The sequence below is a fragment of the Myotis daubentonii genome, chromosome 10, assembly GCF_963259705.1.
Source record: "Myotis daubentonii chromosome 10, mMyoDau2.1, whole genome shotgun sequence".
Classification (NCBI taxonomy): domain Eukaryota; kingdom Metazoa; phylum Chordata; class Mammalia; order Chiroptera; family Vespertilionidae; genus Myotis; species Myotis daubentonii.
This window is the reverse complement of record NC_081849.1, coordinates 12,157,901-12,175,311: the sequence shown is the minus strand read 5'-3', so window position 1 is coordinate 12,175,311 and position 17,411 is coordinate 12,157,901. Positions and strand designations below refer to the sequence as shown.

Below are 17,411 nucleotides of genomic sequence, written 5' to 3'. Positions count from 1 at the left end.
CTCTGAGCATGTGACCTAGTTCTAGCCCATGAAATGGATCACTAGGTAAGTCTGTTAGGGGCTCCAGAGAAGGATTTTCCTTCTTGCTAAGAGAGTAAAATTCCCCTTTTACCTCTCTCTGCTTTATACTTTGGGTGCTGTTATGTGAGGGAGTGGTGCTTGAATAAAAAGACAAACCTGAGAATGGAAGGCAACACATAGAGGATGGCATAGCAGAGAGGTTAAAAGAGAGCTTCTTAGAAGCCAAATTTGTGCTAGGCTATGACTTGTCTTTAAAGCACTCTTAGTTTTTAGTTACTTGTTGCCAAAAGCATTCCTAACTGATGACTCATCCCTCTCTGGCAAACTGTCGGAACTAACCTTGGTATGCCTCTCAGCCCTGTTTATGGTAGGCATCTATATTTTTTGGCCTCATTTGGAAACCTGATATCTATTCTGCGTTGTAAACCCCCTAATCTGGCCCTATCCTTCCTATACTCCCTAATATTACCTCTTAGGGAGTCTACTTTCTGTGAACTGCAAACTCACTTGCACTCTCAACCTCTTCATCTCTTTGCTCCAGCTGATGATCTGTTACCCAGCAAGGTCTCTGTTTCTTCTGTAGTACTTCAAGTAGAGACCAGTACTTTTTCTCCATATGGGCATTTCCCAGTGCTTATGAGGTAGGTGTCTTACTTATTCTCCATTGTTATTTCCATGAATTCCTTTTTTTTTTCCTTTCTAACAATCAAAGTTCTTTGAAGTATAGTAAATGACCTCAGACTTAACCACTCATTTCTACCTTTAGTTGGCATCTATCAAATTCCAGGACACTGTGTTTTTGATAACTTTAGCCTCTAGATCACTCTTCTCCCCACTATTTTCCTTGCTTGTTACTCTTGATGACTTCAACATATTCACAGATATCCATCCACATTTGGGCCTGTTATTTCACAAGTTCCTCAAATCTAACAATCTTGTCCTCTCTCCTACTTGGCTGTAACTCTGAGGAGAGGAAGAATCAATGGGACCTGACCAGGTCTCTGGACTCCTAAACATAGCCCTCCTTTTTGAACTATACCATAATGCCTTCACAATCACTATTTCTGGTGATATCAACTCAAATGTCTCTCTCTGCATTTGATAATAGTTGACTCTAATGACGATAACTGGATATAAAGATTTTATTTTTTGTTTGTTTTTTTTAATGTGTGTGGATGTGTGTTATTGTCTGAAGGTCAAGATATCCTGGAGAAGCCCAGCCAGCATGGCTCAGTGTTGACCTATGAACTAGGAGGTCATGGTGTTTTGATTCCCGATCAGGGCACATGCTCAGGTTGTGGGTTCGATCCCCAGTGTGGGGCATGCAGGAGGCAGCCGATCAATAATTCTCTCTCATCATTGATGTTTCTATCTCTCTCTCCCTCTCCCTTCCCTTGTAAAATCAATAAACAGATATATATTTTTTAAAGATATCCTGGGGAAAATTATTGAATAAAAATCAATAGTAGCCTTCACAAATGTGAGCATGAAATGCAATTCAAAACAGGCATGAAAGTTAATGATATCTTGTTTTGAGTATTTCAAAATACATTATCAGATTAAATAGAAGCTACAATGGCATTGTTTCCCATGAAGAGAAAAAAATAATTAGCTAAGCTAAATATAATTTAGCTCATGGTAAATATATGAAAAATGCACCCATGTACCCAACACAATGATTCCTTTTCACATACAAGAGTATTCAGTGCAATCATGACAGTTGACATGGAACACTTAAACCAGGAGAGGTCAAAGAAGGGCAGAGAGAAGCTAGTAAGAATTTGTGGTAAAGTGCTATTAAATGGAGACAGCACAGGAGTCATAAGTTTTCTGAGAAAGTAAGTGAACACATAGAAGACAAGTTCAGATCTGCTAGGGCAGATCTTGAGACAAAGGCTTAATACAGATCTTGGGTGGTGGTGTCTACTTCGTAACCATGGTGAAGTTGTGTGAGCTTTAAACACTGCATGTTGGAAATTCCTTAAGAGTGAGTCAATAATACATCTTTTGCCTTTGATGAAATTGGGATAGAAATACTTCAAAGTCAGATTTTGAAATCTATGCTTGAAGACTTCAGAGTCATAGAAGTTTCGCCTATCCTTGATTAAAGAAAAACAAGTCTTAGCTCCCCATTTCCAGAAAAATAAAAAAACAACAACGATACAACAAACATGAAGGCCAGTGAGTCTCTTGAGCAACTGGTATTTCTTAACGGAATTAAATCACCCAATCCACTGATTTCTCAAAACTATAACTGCAATCCAAGCATTACAAGAAAAATTTCTTCTGCTTAGAGATGAATACGATATGTGTACATTCTGTGAATGAATGCATGATTTATTATTCTAAGATGGTCTGTTCCAATAAGATAGTAAATGTATTACCTTAATATACTTCATCAACTGATAATGTGTCAAAATCTTTTTTTGAACTTCCTGGGTCTAAGGAAAGACATTTCTCTCCTCTTTTTCCTCATGTAACCGCTCTGTTCTCAAGTACCCACTGCTGATTAGGGGAAAAGAGAATCAGAATTCATCATTATACCTTCTCTAAAAGCAAGATAGTGGCTTCTGCAGAAGGGAAAAGCACATCTCTTTTCTTACTCTCTATGGTACCTTTATCATGGTTCATATTTTGCTATTTTCTCCCTTTTAATCTAATCCCTTTCAGGGTAAGGGTCTCTCTACTGCTAACTGCACAGATGTGGTTGTTAAATGCCTGCAATGTTGAGTGCAAAAAGGATAAGCTATATCTACGAACTTAAATGGGATTTGGATGATAGAAACTTCCATTTATTGACCAATTGAAAATAAGTAGAACAAAAGATTATTCATTATCTATTTTGAAAAAATTGCATGAATCTAGATAAGAACTTTTATTACTTCCCTATCTTTTCCTCACTGCAAGAGGATTTAACTAATCTATTAACTATCTTGTTCTCTTGTGAAGTGTTCAAAGGACAATGTATCTGAAACAATTCCTTTTCACCTGATTAACACTTTAAAGTGGCAGGAAACTTTGAAACCTTTCATATAGAGAGTTCATTCTCTTATAAGGCCAAACTAAACATAAATCAGGACAAAGAATCAAATGTAGTGATTCCATATCTCCCTAGCAAAGTAGTTTATTGTTCTAGGAAATTCCTAATATGCATGCAGTTAGCATCTTTGGTAGTGAAATGTGGTTTTGGTCAAATTTCTTGGGCCTTTACAACTCCTAACCAGCCTGTTTGTACCTCAGACCCAAAAGAATGGAGGCTAGACAGGCAGACATATGAAGAGTGGCCATGTTAGTATGTAAGAAAATTGTTTCAATTTATTCCTATTTAGCCATGTTTTGGGGAAGAGAGGGAGTGAATTTAAGGAGAAGCACGATCAGTCAAACAAACAGAAACTGAAAAAAATCAAATTATTCTGGGTTTTTGCCAGAGTATGCTGCTATTCCCACTATACAGAAATACTTCACACTGAGGGAAAATACATTCATGATTTGCTAATCTGAAGAAGAATAATTCTACTACTATTCCACATTTGTTTCCTTTTCACAAAAGGTTGCCATGAAAAAATTCTTAGAAAACCAAATCGAGTTGCAATTTGAGTATCAGAGTAATCCTTGTTAGATTTATCTCAAGAGAAGATAGTTTTTCCTTTTTTCTAAAAGAAAAATAACTCCCACAGGACTTGAAAACTAACAACTTAAATGCCTTGATTTATTTTAACGTTTCATAAAACTTATCCCTTTATTATAATGAAAACTCTAGTTTCTGTTTTGTCAGAAGCAGTCTTTGTTTGGGTTGTTTTTAATCCTTGGAGACAGCGCCCCCTGCTGTAATAAGTGCTTAATTGCAGAAGGATTTTTTTTTTATTTTTTTATTTTTTGCTTTCCAATGAAAAGGAGCAAAAATGGCTGAACTCTAACAGGAGGCTGAGTGCCCTTGTTCCATAGACTGGATTTACAGCTAAAATTCTGCACAGCCTGCTTGAAAAAACAAGGCAAGTAAAGCTGATTGGACTATATTTTGTCTAAGGAGCACTGAAGAAACAAGATAAGACTGGTAGCCCTAACCGGTTTGGCTCAGTGGATAGAGCGATGGCCTGCGGACTGCAGGGTCCCAGGTTTGATTCTGGTCAAGGGCATGTACCTTAGTTGCGGGCATATCCCCAGTAGGGGGCGTGCAGGAGGCAGCTGATCGATGTTTCTCTCTCATTGATGTTTCTAACTATCCCTCTCCCTTCCTCTCTGTAAAAAAATCAATAAAATATATTTTTTAAAAAAGACTGGTAAACGAGGGGGAGTTGCATAAAGGGGAACCCCCACCCCCGAGACGGTGCTCAACTGAGAGGCCTGACAGTGGCTGCAAAGCTCCCTTTCCTTGGGAGTGTGGACTGGCATCCGAATGCAAGGATATCAAACCCTGAGCGATGGAGATGGAAGGAGAGCCCGTGAAGCATTGGGCAGAGGAACCCAGGGAGCAGTCTGCCTGGGAAGCAAGGTGTGTGCCTTCCCAGGGAAAGAACACGCCTAATGTCAGCAGGCGAGCCGGAGAGATTCACCAGGGTGTGTGGCTCCAGAATAGAAAGCAGCCTGTGGGTTGCAACCAGCAGTGACCTAAAGGGACCCTCTGCTTTCCTGAAAGGCACGGGACAGAGCCCCAGAAAGCATCTCAATTGTGTGGCAGGGAGAGGAGAAAGAGGATCCCCCCACCTCCAGAGAGAGTCTGAGCTGCAACTTCAGCTGCCAGCAGGGCAAAGCAGGGGTTTAAAAAATATATGTATTTTTACTGATTTCAGGGATGGAGAGAGAGGGAGAGAGAGAAACATCAATGATGAGAGAGCATCATTGATCGGCTGCCTCCTGCATGCCCACACTGGGCATGTGCCCCCACCAAATCGAACCATGGTGTCCTGATTCATGGGTTGACACTCAACCACTGAGCTATGCTGGTGGGGCAGAGAGCAGGGATTTGTTGACCCACACTGAAGATAGCTGGAATCACGAACGGAGCTGGGAATTTCGGCCTCAACTTTACGAGATCAGCTGTGTGGAGAACCTGCATGGGGCTGACTTTGTAATCCCTTTTCCTTGATGGGAGTGCAAGGACAATGAGTCCTAGCAAAGCAGTTTTCTGCTTCTTTCTTTATGGTTTTTTTTGTTTTCGTTTTTGATGGCGCCCCATGATATCCACTGGGAAGATATATTGGGGAGAAAGACCAGCAAGCGCCAGGCTTTCTGTCTGCATTTGGCGAGGCTGACCCAAACGCCCTGAGTTCAGCCAGCGGTTACGGGGAAAGGTGGGTGGAGTACCTCTACCTCTCCTGTAGGCTAGGAGCACCTCCCCAATAGGAAAGGGCTGGATTGGCTCTCTGAAGCCCCAGATACTCCCACTGGGCAACGTTCGGTGGGGAAAGGGAGAACAGCTCAGAGGAGGATAATCCAAGAATAAGACTCTCATGGACTATTGTTTGGAACCAGGAGGAAAAGCTTAACACCCCTCCTGGGGGCTGGGAAAGCAATGTGCTCTCCGGAGATCAATCCTACTGAACCCAGGACAGCTGAAAGTGAAAGGGCAGTAGGCTATATCCAAACAGAACCTACATCAGGCCATTTTAGGGGGAACTAGGGTCGGAGGACATGGTACAGACTGAAGGGTTGGCTTCAAAGCAGAGATTAATCTCGCCTCAGTGAGTGCCTGATGGCGAAATCTCTAAGTAATGGGCCCCCTAGCCCTAGTTAGGTTAGCCTGCCTCCACCCTAAAGACACTCTTCGAAAGACACTGGAGAAAGACCAGGAAACTACAGAGGGAGGCGGCCCTCAGAGAGCCTCAAACTGACCAGCTACAAATAGACACCAAGAGCCAAACTTGGACAGCCCCTGACAACTGGCTGACAGAAAGGCACCGCTCAGGAGGCCTGAAATCAGCATACAAAACAGTGAGCGTAGCCGAGACAAACTTCACTTGGCTTACTTTAAAAAAAAGATAATTGTTTTGTTTTGCTTGTATTTTTGTTGTTCTATTTTAAATATTTTCTGCTTTATTGCCTTGATATTATTATAATTATTAAGTTTTTGCTTTTCTCTCTTATTTCATATTTCTTATTGGCTTCCTTCCTTTTTTTCCCCCACCTTCTTTTGCTTTACATCTCTTCTTACCTTTGCATAACATTTTTCTTTCTCTTCTTGTCTTTACTGTTTTCATTTTCCTACTCTCTACTCTTATTTTGCTCTCCCTTCTTTCCTTTCAGAAATCTTTTTTTCTGCCCAGTAACCTTTTTATTTACTCATTTTTTATTTTTTTTTTACTATTAGCAATATCCTTTTCAGTTTCTTTTTATTGCCTTAGTATTTGTGTTCTCTTTTCTCTTTCCTAATTCTCTTTTCTCTTCAGTTGTTTTTATCATGGTTATAGGGATATTTTGTATGTTCCAGTTCATTTCCTGTCGGTTTTGTTTTGTTTTGCCCTGTCATCACCTGTACAATAGTTCACACAGTGTGGTTGTGGCTGAGCCCCCCAGTTAGCCAGCCTGAGAGGACAGCTCTCTGACAAATAGGACAACAATCTAGATCCAATCACAACATGAGAACCCAAATAACACACAAAGGGACACACATACAGCTCAGTAGTTCAAGGAAAACACACCACTGGGTCCTACAGAACACTTACTACAAAAGCCCAACCCACAGGACTGGGAGTCATAACAAATACATATATAACACATAGATACAAACACAAAGAGACAACTAAAATGGGGAGAAAAACATCCCCAAAATTTAAGGAAAGGAGGAATTGCCCAAAAAGGAACTAGATGAGATGGAGGTAGGCAAGTTTTCAGACATAGAGTTCAGAGTAATGGTTAGAAAGATGCTCAAGGAATTCAGTGAGAACTATAATAAACTTAGTGGGAACTTCCAAGGTGTTAGTGGGAACTATAAGGAATTTAGTGAAGGCTACGTCAGTATGAAAAAAGATACAGATATTATGAATAAGAACCAAATAGAAATGAAGAATACTATATCTGACATCAAGAATACATTGGAAGGAATTAAAACCAGGCACTATGAAGCAGAGGAATTAGAAGGTAAGGAAGAAAAAAAAAATTAAGTGTACTCATACAACTCAACAAAAGGAAGCCAAACAACCCAATTAAAAAACGGACAGAGGACCAAAATAGACACTTCTTCAAAGAGGACATACAAATGGCCAAGAAACATGAAAAAATTCTCCATGTCACTAATTATCAGAGAGATGCATGTTAAAACACAATGAGGTACCATCTCACACCTGCCAGAATAGCCACCATCAATGTTAACAACAAGTGTGGTGAGGATGTAGAGAAAAAGGAACCCTAGTGCACTGCTGATGGGAATGCACACTGGTACAACCACTATGGAAAAGTGTGGAGTTTCCTCAAAAAATTAAAAATGGTACTCCCATTTGACTCAGTGATCCCACCTCTAGGAATGTATCCTAAGAATCCAGAAATATCAATCAAAAAGAATATATACATCCCTGTGTTCACAGTGTTATTTAAAATAGCTAAGATCTGGAAACAGCCCAAGTGCCCATCAGTAGATGAGTGGATAAAAAGCTGTGGTACATTTACACCGTGGAATACTATGCAGCAGTAAAAAAGAAGGATCTCTTACTCTTTGAGACAGCATGAAAGGATTCGGAGAATATTATGGTAAGTGAAATAAGCCTATCAGAGAAAGAGAAGTATCACATGATCTCACTTATATGTGGAATCTAATGAACAAAATAAACTAATGAACAAAATAGATCCAGAGGCACTGAAGCATGCAACAGACTGATGTATTTCAGAGGGAAGGGACAGGGGCTGGGAAGAGATGAACCAAAATGCTTATATGCTTATATGTATACCCAATGGTCAAACAATAGTGAGGGGGAGGTCTGGGGAGGCGGCAGAAGAGGGTGGAGGGGGTCAACATGGGAATAAATGGGGACATTTATAATACTTTTAACAATAAAAATTTTAAAAAGGATATGAATAAAGGTACAATTATTAAAGTAAAAGAAATTTTATTTTGAATAACATACATATCATTAATTTTATTTATTTTTCATAGTGCATAGTATATGTAAGTATACAAGGAAAAGTAAACATTAGGGATACCTATGGAATGAAGTATATGGGTGAAGAAGGCTTTTGATATATAGGCTTAGTAGCATCACAGGACAGTATCCATTAGAAAAAAATAAAAACCATGCAAAAATATATCCAAATCATGGTGAGTAAGTGCAGTCAGTACAAATTATAGTTTCTTGGGTATAAAAAGTATATATGTTCTTTGGATTGAAAAAATAATATATAAATATGTGGCATGGATTTTAAGTCCAAGCCAAATATCATCTAAAGTAAAAAGTGGGATGCCACATGTGACAATAAAATATTAAAGGCCACATATGGAGGTCACCAGCTTACAAAGAGACTACTAAGAGGTAGGGAAAATTTTTTTATAAGAAATGCAATGAAGTTACCTCTGTCTAAATTAGAAAATAGTGAATGCATCAACATTAAAATGATAACAGCTCCCCATACTATGTTGCATTTCTATTTCCTCTGTCAAAAGAATTCACTGTGCATCACTACAAAGTTCAGTGAATATGATGAGGTAATAAATGTAGAGTTTTGGCATTAGGGAAAGTTTAATATTTTTCATTTTACACTAGAGGGAAACAAGAATATAGAACAAGAAATGATCATCTCTCCATTCAGCACACTACCTTTTAATTGTTTCAGATATAACTGTTTGGCACAAGGGGAATAGAGATATAAAGATATAAACCCAACCTTCCAACTCAAAGATTTTACATCTAGAAAGCTAAAAAGATAACATTCTTTACCATTGTAAAATTAAATGCTCAAAGTAGGTTTTAAATGTTGAGATGATAAAAAAGGTGAGAGAAAAACAGCAAAGAGAGATACTTAAAATCTTCTGGTTTCCTTTATAGTTGCTTTTTTTTCCATTTATTTTTCTAAATTGCATTTACAGTAGGAACGCAGACCACTCTGGATAGCTGTGGCTCAATATTGCGTGGTGCTCTCCTCTTAAGACATCATCTTCTTGCACTCCACTGAGCAGAAAACCATCCCTTCCACCGGCATGAACTTCTGCCCAATGAGACACTTGCTGCAGCAGGAGCACAGAAAGCACTCCGTGGAGGCATGCCAGCTGAAATTGTTATAGGTCACCCGCTGCACTTCGGGGTCGATGGCATTGTGGCATCCCTGACATACCTGTTAATGACACAAAAAAAGAAGAGATGAGATCGACCTTTCAAGTAATCTTTCTAGCCAACAACTGTTAATGGGGTTTATATGCCGAGCACAGTGAGAAATAACAGGTGAAGGCCAAACAGGTAATCCGATGCTTGCAAAATATCCCCACGGTATTCAAGGCAGAAAGTCTTGATGGCAAGTTCCAAAGCAGTGCATCAGGTTCAAGGGTATTCTATTATAATTGCACATTAGTAATTACAAAAAAGTTTATGGTTTTTCCTACAACACCAAATTCTAGGAAGGCTGTGGAGCAACAGGAACTCTCTCATTGCTGGTGGAAGTGCAAAATAAGGCCATTTGGCAGTTTAACTAAACATACTTTTATCACACAATCCAATAAATGATTATTGGATTTGGGTATTTACACAAAGAAGTTAATAACTTATGTCTACTCAAAATCCCTCGCCGGGATGTTGCTTTACTCATAATTGCCAAAACTTAGAAGCAATCAAGATTTCCTTTATTAGGTGAATGGATAAATGGTGGTATATCCAGACAATGAAATATTACTCAGTGGTAAAAAGAAACGAGCTATCAAGTCATAAAGAGACATGGAGGAAAATTAAATGCAAATTATAAAGGGAAAGAAGCTCATATAAAAAGGCTACATAGTGTATGAATTCCAACTACAGTGGGGCCTTGACTTATGAGTTTAATTCGGTCCGAGACCGAGCTCGTTAAGGAACTCATTAAGGAGCTCTTTAACTCAAATTACTCTGTCAACTCAATGCAAAAAATCGGCCGAGAGACAGCTGGTATCTCAAAAAACTCGTTAGTCGGGACACTCGTAAGTCAAGGCCCCACTGTATGACATTCTAACAAAGGCAAAATTATGGATACAATAAAAAGATGAATGGTTGCCAGGAGTGGAGTGTGTGGCAGGGAGGTGGGAGAGATAAAGAAATAAATAGGCAGGGCACAGAAAATACTCTTTATGAAATAATAATGATGTGTGTGTGTGTATATCTACTGATATAAAAACCCTGGGTGGTGTTCATCACGACCAGAACCGAGACCAAGCGGAAGGAAGTCAGTCCTGAAGGGGTTGTCTTGGCAACGGCTACGCCCTCCCTGGAGCTGTTTCCAGGAGCTGTTTCCTGTAAGGGCGGGGTTTGAGGCAGAAACAATTTCCGAGGATGAGGCCTAGGAATCAGGATTTTAAAGATTCCAAGGTGATTCTAATGTGCAGCCAAGGTTGAGAACCACTGTTATAGATAATATTAAAAATATATCTAAACGTACAATTCTTTGTCCAAAAAATGAGCATGTTCAAAAATTAAATGAAGAAAATTTGGATATACTCGATGGAGATTTTCACACATATTTGAGTGATGATTCCTTGATTCCACAGATGATGCTGAAAAGGAAAATTTTCCCATCGAATTTCTTAATAGTATTACTCCTTCGGGAATGCCGTGTCATAAATTAAAATTGAAAGTGGGTGCAATCATCATGCCATTGAGAAATCTCAATAGTAAATGGGGTCTTTGTAATGGTACCAGATTTATTATCAAAAGATTATGAACTAACATTATCGAAGCTGAAGTATTAATGGGATCTGCAGAGGGAGAGGCTGTTCTGATTCCAAGAATTAATTTGTCCCCATCTGACACTGGCCTCCCATTTAAATTGACTGGACGACGGTTTCCCGTGATGCCAGCATTTGTGATGACTATTAATAAATCACAAGGACAAACTCTAGACAAAGTAAACATATTCCTACCTGAACCCGTTTTCGCACATGGTCAGTTATATGTTGCTTTCTCTCGAGTTTGAAGAGCATATAATGTTACAGTTAAAGCTCTAAATACTTCATCACAAGGGAAATTAGTCAAGCACTCTGAAAGTGTTTTCACTCTTAATGTGGTGTACAGGGAGATATTAGAATAAGTTTAATCACTTTATCAGTCATTGTTTGCATCACTGTTGCTTTTATATCATGTTTTTTTGTTTTCATATCATTTTTTTGTTGTTTTCATACCATGTTTTTGTCTTTTTTATATCATGCCTCTGTTATATCCTTTTGTTACTGTTTATTAATAAATTTATATATTATTTTCATATACATTTTACTAATTTCCTTTCATCTCTCACATTTCTATTATAGAGAAAGGGCAAACAGCAATATTAAAATATCTCTGCTAATTAATTCCCTTTTTTTAAAAAATATATCTTACTGATTTTTTACAGAGAGGAAGGGAGAGGGATAGAGAGTTAGAAACATCGATGAGAGAGAAACATCGATCAGCTGCCTCCTGCACATCCCCCACTGGGACACAGAAAATGCTCTTTATGAAACACCACAACTAAGATACATGCCCTTGACCTGAATTGAACCTGGGACCCTTGAGTCCACAGGCCAATGCTATATCCACTGAGCCAAACCGGTTAGGGCAATTAATTCCCTTTTAATGTGCACAAATTTCGTGTCCAGGCTACTAGTACATATATAAATATGAATAATTTTATATAAATATGTAAACACTAGGGGCCCGGTGCACGAAATTCGTGCACTGGGTGTGTGTGTGTGGGGGGGGGGGGGGAGTGTCCCTCAGCCCAGCCTGCCCCCTCTCACATACTGGGAGCCCTCAGGCATTGACCCCCATCACCCTCCAATCACAGGATCAGCCCCTTGCCCAGGCCTGACGCCTCCGCCAGAGGTGTCAGGCTTGGACAGGGGACCCCCATCTCCCCCCGATCACTGGCTCTGGCCCCTGCCCAGGCCTGAGGCCTCTGGCCCAGGAATCATGCCTGGGCAGGGGACCCCCATCTCCCTCTGATCGCTTGCTCCACCCCCCGCCCAAGCCTGACGCCTCTGACCCAGGCTTCAGGCCTGGGCAAGGGGACCATCATATCCCCCCAATCCCCGGCTCAGCCCCCGCCCAGGCCTGATGCCTCGGCCAGAGGAGTTGACCCTCATCACCCTCCGATCACCAATCATTGGATCGGCCCCTTGACCAGGCCTGAGGCCTCCGGCAGAGGTGTCAGGCCTGGGCAGGGACCCCCAGCTCCCCGCGGTTGCAGGCTCCGCCCCTGCCCAGGCCTAACGCCTCTGGCTGAGGCGTCCGGCTCGGACAGCGGGGACCTGCAGCTGCAGCAGCCCTGCGATCATGGGCTCCGCTTTAGGCCCAGGCAAGGGACCCCTAGCTCCTGGGACTGCCAGCTTCGACCGTGTCCAGCTCCCATCGCTGGCTCCACCCCTACTTCCTGCTATCACTGGCCAGGGCGGCAAAGGCGCCTGATTCTCCGATCATGGCTGGGGGGCAGGGCAAAGGTGGCCCCAGGGCCGCCTTTGCCCTGCCCCCCAGCTCTTAGCTCCCCCCTGGGTTTACGATCACTGTCAGTGGCAGGGGGCTTCTTCCTGCTTTCCCTTTCGCCTCCCTGCATTGTGCCTACATATGCAAATTAACCGCCATCTTGTTGGCAGTTAACTGCCAATCTTAGTTGGCAGTTAACTGCCAACAAAAAGATTGGCAGTTAACTGCCAATCATAGTTGGCAGTTAATTTGCATATAGCCCTGATTAGCCAATTAAAAGGGTATCGTCGTACGCCAATTACCATTTTTCTCTTTTATTAGTGTAGATTTTCTATATATATAAAAGCCCAGCAACCAGAAAGGCAGAACGACCAGAATGACCAGTGGTTACGATGTGCACTGAAGCAGCCAACCAGCCTGATCCGGGCCCCAATCGACGCCCAACATCCCGTTTGGGGGAAGGGGCTGGCCAGCCAACTGCCTGTGGACCCTCCCCCTGGGCTGGTCTGGCCCGATGGGCTCCCATCGGGGCAGGCCAGCCAGACCCCATCTGTGCACAAATTTGTGCACTGGGCCTCTAGTATAAATATAAAATTAGATATGTACTTGGGGCCCAGTGCACGAATTCGTGCACCTTGAAAGGAACTGTGGGCTGTGAGGCTGCGGTGGGCAGAGGAGCGGGTCTCAGCCCATCCTCTGTGCCCCTGTATGGGCCCCTCCTGCCGCAGCCCCCAGTCCCCTGTCTGCCAGTAGCTTCACTTCCACTGCTGCTGCTCCCACCCGCTGACTGTGCCGACCCCGCTCGCACTCTGAGGAGTGATTAGGGCCAGCACCAGCAGCGGATGCGAGTGGGGCCGGTGCTGTCAGTGGGTGCAAGTGGGGTGGCACCGTCAGTGGGTGCAAGAGGCGGCTGTTGGCCCTGATCATTCCTCAGGAGCAGGGGGAGGTGGAGAAGCCCTGAGGGGTGATTGGGGCCAGTAGCCGCCGCTCGCACCCACTGATGGTGCTGAGCAATCGGGGCCAGCGCCAGGGGCCGGTGCCAGGTGCCAGCAGCAGGTGCAAGCGGCGGCTCCAGCGCTAGCAGCGGGTGCGAGCGGGGCCAGTGCCGGCAGCGGGTGTAAGGCCCCGAGCACGGGAGCAAAGAATTTTCAGTAACCACCAGAGGCTCGCCCCGATGACAGTGACCAGCGACCTGCCTTGGTCTGGTGCCCCCACTTACCTGCTTCACTATCCGCTGTGGCCAATGCCCGCCATGTTCTGTGTGCACCTCCTGGTGGTCAGCACACGTCATAGCAACTGGTTGTTCTGCTGTTTGGTCTATTTGCATATTAGAGTTTTATATATATAGCTATTTATACATAAACTAGAGGCTCGGTGCATAAAATTTGTGCATGGGTAGGATTCCCTAGGCCTGGCTGGTGATCAGGGTCAATATGTGAGGTGACTGGCGGGGCGATCAGGGGGCGGTCCCCGCTGGCACCCCCCTTGGCTTGCCTGGTGCCTCCTGCTCTCTGGCCCTGCTGCCGCTACTGGTCACCTCCCTCTGCGGGGTTACCAGGGGGCCCCTGCTGGCTGGCCTGGGGCCTGTGGGCAGCTCCTGCATGGAGCGTCTGCTCCCTGGTGGTCAGTGCGTGTCATAGTAACCAGTCGTTCTGCTGTTTGGTTGATTTGCATATTAGGCTTTTATTATATAGGATAATCTGTCCATTCTATACATTGTCCAAAACCAAAGAAAATACACCAAGAGTGAACCCTAAGGTAAAATATGAGCTTTTGGTGATTATGATGTGTCAATGTAGATTCATCCTTGTACTATTCTGGTGAATGATATTGATAATGGACAAGGCTATTCATATGTAGGGATAAGGGGTATATGGCAAGTCTTTTACCGTCCATTCAATTTTGTTGTAAATCTAAAACTGCTCCCCAAAAAAGTCTTAATAAAAGACTTTTCTTCACTCCTTTAGAATTTGAAGCATTAATTTTATCAGTCTTACACAAGATTATTAGCACCACTAATTTCTAGATAGTAGTAAGTGAAAATCATGTTCAAAGTAATTAAGGACTTAATTAAAAACACAGTGTTTTGGGTGCAAGGTTTCTTTTTGTGGCACTGGAAACGTGGTAATGAAAATGTAAAATTGATTGTGGCCATGGATGCCCAACTCTGTGAATATACTAGATGCCTTGAATTAAATGCTTTCAATGGGGAAAAAAAAAACAAAACACAGTGTTTGAGAATAATTAGTTTGCAATAAAAACGTAACTTCTGTTCTGTCATATGTCATAATATATATATATATATATATATATATATATATATATATATATATATATATATATATATATGGCTAATAACCAAAGTGTCCCCTCGGGAGTTTGACAGGGAGACTGGGAGTTCGACTGCTTGCTATGACGTGCGCTGACCACGAGGGGGCAGCGTGGAACATGATGGGTGGGTGGATTTGAGGCATCCAGCCTGAGCCTCCTTACTTGATTAGACCTCAAAATGTGGCTGCTCCTCAGCAGGCAAACTGGTTAGGGTGTGAAGTGAGACCCTGTTACAAATACCCATTTCAGGCCGGCAGCCTACTTTCCATATTTTTTAGAGCTCCATGACCTTTAATTACAGAAACTGTAGCTGTTTAATTCACACACTGTCTACCCAGTCTTCCCTAAGAAGCAGGGGGGAGAATCTCTTTGCATAATCAATACAGAATTCCTGAGTATAATAAAAATGAGTGTTTTCATTACAAATGCCCTCCTATTTTTGGTGGCACCATGCAAGCAATTGCTTTTTATATATTCATTTATAGATTTATAATTCATTTTGAATGTTCTCCTTTGTAGTTTTCTATAGTTTATTAACTTTTCAATATTTTTAAACTTATTTATGTAAAACAGAAGGACTTCACACTTAATTTTTTATTCCCTTGCTTTGAGACCATGAACTATCTTCTTTATCTAAGCCAATATTTGTGGATCTTTTATTAATCTTTTAAAACACACCCTATTATCTGTAATTTATGAGAGATAACTACTGTTAAACTATACATAAAATTAATTATTTAGGTTAAAACATAACTAATGAACACACTAAATTTAAGGTTTATGGTTTCATAAAATTTAGTTTTATTAATAATTTGATTGCCATTCATCCCAAGGTCTGACACATAATCCTAGGTGAAACATACTGACCCCTGGTTCTTCATAAACCTGGAAGCAGCCCAGCCCTCACTGAGGGTTTGGGGACTACACAACCCTGCAGGGAGATGATGTGCTTCCTGTGTTCAAAAACCTCAAATATTTCAGAGCTCTTATTTCCTTCAAGCCCTCCTATTCTTTTATTTTATTCGTGTACACAACGTGAACTAGCGAATGGAAATTGCTGTAAGGAGCACTCTGGCAGCAGGGCCCTGTGAGATGTTGCAGATGTGAGTTCTGGGGAAGGCCCTTTGATACTGGAATTCCAGAGACAGACAAGCTCAGTGCATTTCCCATTATCCTCCTTCTAGGTTAGGTTTTTCCTCAGAAATGCCTTGTTTTGAGCTGAGTTCTTGTCTTTAGATTAAACATAAGTTGTATCTCTCTCCTTTTATATAAAAAGAAAATTAAAGGATCTAAGTAGATCAATCCCCTAAACTAAAGAACCTTCTTCAAAATTTTACATCATTTAGCCTGTTGCATACTTTCTTTGCCACCAGCTGGAATTTGTTTAGGTGGTGATATGTTCATTTTGATATTAGGGAAAGGACCATAGTATATCTTACATAAAAGAAAACTTTTAAAATCATATCATATTATAAAGCGAAATAATTTAGAGAGTATCTCTTTTTAAAAAATCATATCTGTGATTATAATCCTCCACTGAATTGATAAAATGCAATGGAGAGAAGCTTGTAACAGTTAAAGCAGCTTCAACTATTTAAAGCATCATTCAATAAGTATTTATTATCTTCTGTATTGTTCTAGTGTTGGAAATAGAACAGAAAACAGGGCAGACGAAAATCCCTGCCCTTGTGGAGTTTGCATTATAGTCCTGGAGACCAAGGTCACTCACCCTACAATAAAATACACATTATGATATTCCTCTTCTGTAGAGAAACTTGCAACTCTATTCAGAAAAACAGGACTTTTTGGCTAGATTATGTATCAGGCCACATGTGGTTCAACATCTTTTCCCCAGGTATAAGGAGGGTCCATGTTAACCTCAAAACAAATGATAAATCTCAGAGCGCAAGTCAATTACTCAGAAGTTTCCTAGGTTCAGAAAATGAGGATATGAAAATGAAAAGGCAAGCTCTATGTTCCAGCTACTTATAGTCTAGTGGAGGAGACAGATGAGTTACATTAACAATCACACGCATGTGCGTAAGCACACACAGGGACCCAGAGGAACGGAGGGGTAGCCAGCCTAGTCAGAGAGAAAGGGGTGGGACTTGGTGTAGGGAATTAGGAAAGGTGTTCTGAAAAATGTTAAACCTAAACTGCGTCTGGAGGAAAGTGCTGGCATAGTCCGGTAAAACAGGAATAGGAGGATATATCAGACAAAGAATAAGTGTGAGCAGAAGACAAAGAACAGTGTATGAACTAGAAAATGCTGGTAACTTGTGGAAATGTATGATTTGGGTGGGATAACTAGTGGAAGCAGCTACATAGGCAAGAAGAGACTGGCGCATCTATTAAGCAAATGCTTAAGGAACAGATCTGCATTTTGAAAGATTACCTTCCATCATTATGGAAGGTGGCTTTGAATAAGATCAAGAGTGAATGTGGGGAAACCAAATTTGAGGTCACTGCAATAATCTAAATAACAAAAAATAAAGGTCTGAA

General features: G+C 41.5%; 1 protein-coding gene across 2 annotated transcripts in view; it reads right to left on the bottom strand.

The window, feature by feature from the left end:
- Window positions 1–8,040: 8,040 nt before the first annotated feature.
- TES (testin LIM domain protein) overlaps window positions 8,041–17,411 on the bottom strand; it is a 46,685-nt gene continuing 37,314 nt past the window's right edge. For both annotated transcript variants that reach the window (XM_059711605.1, XM_059711606.1), the window contains exon 7: window positions 8,041–9,279. In XM_059711605.1, the coding sequence (XP_059567588.1) occupies window positions 9,091–9,279 (189 nt within the window). In that variant the 3' untranslated portion in view covers window positions 8,041–9,090. The remainder of the gene's footprint in view (window positions 9,280–17,411) is intronic.